Source organism: Patiria miniata, unplaced genomic scaffold (genome assembly GCF_015706575.1).
Source record: "Patiria miniata isolate m_02_andy unplaced genomic scaffold, ASM1570657v1 HiC_scaffold_5, whole genome shotgun sequence".
NCBI lineage: Eukaryota > Metazoa > Echinodermata > Asteroidea > Valvatida > Asterinidae > Patiria > Patiria miniata.
Window position 1 is genome coordinate 852,010 of NW_024037072.1, and position 6,000 is coordinate 858,009.

The following is a 6,000-nucleotide window of genomic DNA, read 5'->3' on the forward strand; positions in this document are numbered from 1 at the left end:
TTGGTACGCGATATGGTCATGGTATCTGTTAAGGTTAAAAGGAAATGAATAAAAAAAGAGTCAACCCAAAGTCTGTAAACACCAGCCATGGCTTCAACTAAGTTAGGAGCAAATTACTACAATGACCAATTGTCGGAGAATAAGATACATTGGGGTCCAACGATTCAAGGAGCACAACGACCAACTGGAGATGGCCTGCACTACATCAATGTCAAAATGATAATATAAAGAAAGCAAATGTTACTTTAAGCCAAGATCGCTAAACACTAAAGCATCCATCAAGATCCATTAAATATGACGTGCCTAGCACGTGATATTTCTGAGAACAGACATGCCTAAGATGTTGGACATTCCTGATATGAGATAAAGATGATGAAAGGGAAACAACCACGTAAAATTCCTAGAAGTTTTTCATAAATTGTCCCAAGAACGATGTTTGTTACTGCATGCAAATGTTGCAGCAATGGCTTTTCTTTAAGGAAAGCTGTAGTATAATGGATCAGCAGGCTCCTCTTCTAGGGGCAAGGATTTGATTATTGGGGGGGGGGGGGGGGTAAAATCACTTACAAACCTTCACAAAATTGCCTAAACCAAAACTGTACAGTAATTCAATGCTAACTTGTTTGCACATAAATATTTATGACAGTCACCTTGGCTCCTTACAATAAATTTTGAATATATTAATCTTCAGGTCTGCATTAATGCAATACCTGCAAATCAAAACCTGCACATTTTCAACAAGCCAACACAGAACATGCTAATTTATTCATTCATTTCCATGAATTTGCATATATTACAATATCGATCCAGTAATTGAAAACAAATGAATGCGAAGACTGATTTTAATTCACGGTTTCACAATCTAACAAGTTTATATTTTTCCCTGGCTGTCTTAAGCAATTGTCTCGATAACACTGTGGAAAGTATAAATAATTATAAATTCACATGACAGTTTGTTGCTAGGTGATGTCTTCAACACAATGAACCATGATGTCTCCATGGTGACAGCTTAACATCAAGGCCAAGGGGAGAAACAAATCTATGGTGATACTGTCTGAATCAATAAAGGCACATGTTGCTTCGCTTCCCAAGCATTTGTGTTTGCAGTTATTTTTTTGGGAAAGGTTCATTTCAATTTTATTTAATCTGACTTGAAAGGCTTTGAAAGCAATTCATTTCATTAACAAACATCTGAGAAATAAATGATTACTTGGCTGGTTTTTTTTTGAGAAACAAGTTTGTATCAAATGTCAGCCCAAATATTGCCTTGAATTTGAGACTCAAACTAATTTTAGTGGAAAACAGCGAATGTCATAATAAAATCTACAGGCCTTGATGAAATTACATTTTCTTTACTTATGCAGCTCATTCAGTATATTTTAGAATGGCAGAACCGACACATTCTCTTGTTGAGGCTTTGCTTAAATTGTTAGGAAAATTAAATTATTGTACATAATATCAAGTACATGTTGTTAATTTTGGAAAGTTTTCAAATGAGAAAGTAATGTCATGTATTTCAAATCTTTGTAGCATGACTTGTATGCATTCTCCCCATTAGTCGATTTTGTTGGCAAAATCAAGGTTTGTTTTGGCAACATCCTGTCACTGCTAGCAAATATGCCACTGCATGTATGAATGGCACAAATTAGTGTCAGATGGTGTCTAACTCCATCTACTTCAAACGTGACGTCTCCCCCCCCCCCCCCATATTCTACTTTACAGAGTGGTACATATAAGGCCAAAAAAAAAATATTCGGTCTCTGGTCAGACCAAAGTTCCAGACTTAACGCAGCCACGCGGCTTCTTTTTTTTTTTTTTTTGCTTTTTTTTTTTTCTTCAAGCTTGGATTGTACAGACAAGGTGAGGTACTGTTTTGCTTTTTTGGTGTCCTCATGTACATTGGTGTCCTTCATAATTTGCCTTGGTGCTTTCGATCATGCCTTGGTGTAATTTCCCATTCCTTGGTGCTCTTTGGTAAAAAAAAATATGAGGAGGTGCGGAAATAGAGGGCGCTGTTGGAGCTACCGCGGAACATTTTGGAAAAAAAAAAATCGACGCGCGCACTGACCAGAGACCGACTTATTTTTTTTTTTGGCCTAATGCCAGCAATATTGTGATTATACCCCGTTCTCTGCTGCACTCTTTCAAATGCTCATAAACCTATGAGACCTAATGTTGTATGACATCAGCGTTAAACAGGACAATTTTTAAAAATGCAAAATTATTTAATGTTCAACCATTATAAACAGAGGCACATCTGAACTAAGCAATGCATATCAATAACTGATACTGCTTAGATTTTATAGAATTTCAATCAATATTGGTTCTCTTTAAAATATGATCAACAACGCTTCCCTAACAAAATGGAATTGAGTCCATCGTCTTAGTAACAACAAAAAGGTAATAAAACTCTTGCAGCGACATCATTGATCTTAGTCCAATCAATACCCAATAACACACGACTACATACATGTACTGCTTCCTTTATAACCAAATGTAACACCCATGTAATATCTTCCCGTTGAAGTGAAACATGAGCGTTTGAACAAAATACCTTGTCATTGAAGCTAGATGTAAAATTACCGGCTCCCTGTACTGCGATGGGCATCTTTGTTGTCGTGGAGATTGGGTAGGATTTGTCCGCAAGCGATATCAAAGGCAAGTTTCCTTGGACGAATGTGAATGATCCCGCACCGGGAGAGTACTTAATGCATTATTGAAGGTCGAGTCGGTTTAATACAGCCAGAAAACAATGCATCGCGACCGTGAGACGATTTTTACCAGTTTATGACTGTTAAGGACACCAGGACTATTGAAGCTGACTTTGTGCTTGATATCAATGTCACAGCAACTCCGCAAATGAAAACAGCAAAGTCTGCAAAGAAAACTCTGCGTGCATCTCGTCGTATCCCGCTGTGTGCATCTGCTCGCTTCCCGACTAATGCAACATCCACTGGTTGAGGAATTAAGGAGGCAATTAAGACGTAAAATTACACTCCACTGCTGATTATATCTCAACTAAAAAAAAAGAAGAGGCACTCAACTGATGATGATGTAAAGCCTTTCCATTAGACACGTAATGAGATAGTGACATGGAGTCATGTGTGTATGATATGGTATTAGCAGCATTGCTCTACCGATGGGCCCATCAACACAGCTAGGCATCCTGCAATGTGAAGGCTTTTAGCATCGTAAACAGGACACTGCCTCCATTATTGACGGCTATTACCAGTCACCTGTATTTTTTTTTTCTTTTTACTGGTTGCCACATTTACGCACACATGCAAGTGATGGGTACGTCCGTGAATGCACTCCATTAATTTAAAAGTCAGGAAGTTGAATCTATAGCACTGATCGCTGTGACATTTACTGGCCAGGTGCAGGGAATAGCCTGTCCTTAATTGAACAGTAAACGATATTCATTATCGTTCAAGCCTCGTCAATCCAGCTCCATGTACGTGTACCGTCCGTGAACCAACTCACTATATACTGAATGGTTTCAAACAACAAAAACCACTGATAAATGACCCACTTGTCCTCAGAGGAAAGAATAACAATAGAAATTATTATTACGGGAAATGGTAGGTTAGGGAGACATTCCCATAGGATTGTGCACACAATTTGTCCAACTCTAATGATCCCTCACCTCAATTTTCCCTTTTCCTACCCCCATGAGTTTTGGTATATTTATATTCTGGACCAGGGGCAATTGATCTAGCCTATTTGTGACAAAACAATTTTGCCTCTAAATAGGAGCTGTGACATTAGGGAGACATTGAAATGTCCCCCTAATGTCCGGTGTCTCCCAAAGGTTTAACTTGTGACAAAAAAATTGTCTCCTTAAGGGTACATTAACATGAATTGACTTGATTATAAGCTTTATAGTTGTGAACATATTTCAAGAAGTTAGGATAGATTTGCTTGGCATATTGTTATCTGACAGTGCAGTTTTATGGAACTGCCCATTTCTATATGAAGTACACTACAGTATGATTGGAATCAACCAACAGCTCATTAAAATAAACCAGCATAACCCAATATTGGGATACACTGAAGAGGAAACATGCCATACCTTGAAGAGAAATACATGTATATATCATACCTTGAAGAGAAAAAGTAGCCCAACCATGTACATGTACATTGAACATGTAGATTATTGTCCATCATGTCCATGTTGATATTAATGTATTGTACATTGTTCAGTGTATTTGATTGTAATACACTGTATTTCAAATGTATTAGTTACACACAATGGTGAGTGCTTTCCAATTTAACTTCTGGTTTCACCTTTTCCTTTGGAATAATTCTAGAGCCTAATCATATTTTCTCTCCATTGATGAATATCAACCATCAAAATGGCAAAACCCACACCAAGAAAACTGCAAAAGAAATATACATGTAGGGTACATGTACATGTACATGTAAGTATGTACAAACGTAGTAATGAATGCATGACCGCAAGCATCTCTGCACGCATATTTACATGGTTAAATCAATACACATTAAAATGGGCATTTATATGATCATAGCTTAAATATACAGCAATGAATAAAATAGAATGTGACTGCATGCATGTCCAATGTAAGATGAACAGGGCTGGGAGTGGGCTGTGGGGGTACAAGAGGTACCAAAAACATATCTGGGTATACAAAAATACAAAATAATTCATAGCACATTACCTCGCTTGGGGACTTTTTCAGTGAAAACATGACGTTAGCGTCGATGCAGCAGGGCTGATGATGACTGCAGGCCAATCGACGCAGGGATGTCCGAACCCTCAGCCAACACTTTGAGAAAAGCTGTACCATAGACGATGACTGTCTGGCTGAAGCGCCGTCACCCCCGATACCAGACTCAAGACAAAAACTAAACACTTAACCAGTTTGGGTTGCTATGGCGAACGGCTGATAAACTTCCAAGCGTTGAAGAGTCAGATGACTCGTTCAAAGTCTGACGAAATTGGTCGAGATGATGCAAACTTTGGTTTTTTAAGACAGCTCTGATATGAATCCAGATGAGGTTTCTCCAGGTTGTTGATCTGAGATTAAGTTGCTTTCTGGGAAAGGCTTTCTGGGAAAGGATTTCTGGTGACTGGAGAGGCGATGGGCTGCCGAACCACAAATATGACAAGGTACTTGAATGAACTTCACAATCTTGAATCCAAAGATCCGCACCATTAGGCAAACACAAACCTGGCACATTGGAATGCTGCTATAGAGTGACTAGGCTCACTCCGAGCAGCACGACAGCATAAGAATGTCACTCGAAAAGAGCTCAAACAAAAAATGTATTGACATTATACGTGTGCAAACATGAAATCTCTGCATATGAACAGAAAGTCTCCAACATAACTGCAGTAACCCAACAACCTGGTAAGTAGTTTATGTGTATCATATATCCCCACTTGGATCGACTTTTCCCTACTCAACATGCCCCCTTTTGTGCATAATGTCAACAGATAAAGTGATATTGTGTTTTCCCAGACAGATCTGAGCCACAACAGCACCCGTCAGCAAATATAAATAAAGGGCACTTAAGACTGCCAAAAAAAGAAAACCAAAAGAAAACCAAAAGAAAACCAGCCAAGATATTTTTAAAATCCTTACCATTGGTCAAAGTCTTAATTGAACATGAAATTACAGGAAACATCATGAATATCATTTTGTTGTGTTAACAATTACTAGTCATAAAAGCCTTCAAGATTTCTTCAGTGATTTTAAAGTGTTCAATTCAGAGTCTGCCGCAAGTATTAGACCAAAGACTTCGAAGCAACCTGCAGAAATGTTCCCACATTCTACTGATATACGGCCCAATAAGAACAGACAATTGGATGCTTCAAGGAATATCAAACTAACACGAATCCAAACTTTGATTTCAACAATTCTTTAAGCTTTTCGTTACCAACTGTTATGAAGAAAAAAAAGAGTTTTGCACTTGATAAAGATATCCACAGAACATTGGATTGTATCGCTGAAAAGTAAAATTGAAGGCAATATTACT

The 6,000-nt window shown here is 38.1% G+C and overlaps 1 protein-coding gene across 2 annotated transcripts in view; it reads right to left on the minus strand.

Moving 5' to 3' along the window:
• LOC119741049 (dipeptidyl aminopeptidase-like protein 6) overlaps positions 1–5,177 on the minus strand; it is a 33,785-nt gene extending 28,608 nt beyond the window's left edge. Inside the window, exon 1 of one of the 2 annotated variants that reach the window (XM_038216661.1) lies at positions 4,680–5,177. In XM_038216661.1, coding sequence (XP_038072589.1) covers positions 4,680–4,808 — 129 coding nt within the window. In that variant the 5' untranslated portion in view covers positions 4,809–5,177. The remainder of the gene's footprint in view (positions 1–4,679) is intronic. The other variant, XM_038216660.1, reaches the window with a different exon arrangement.
• Positions 5,178–6,000: the final 823 nt, after the last annotated feature.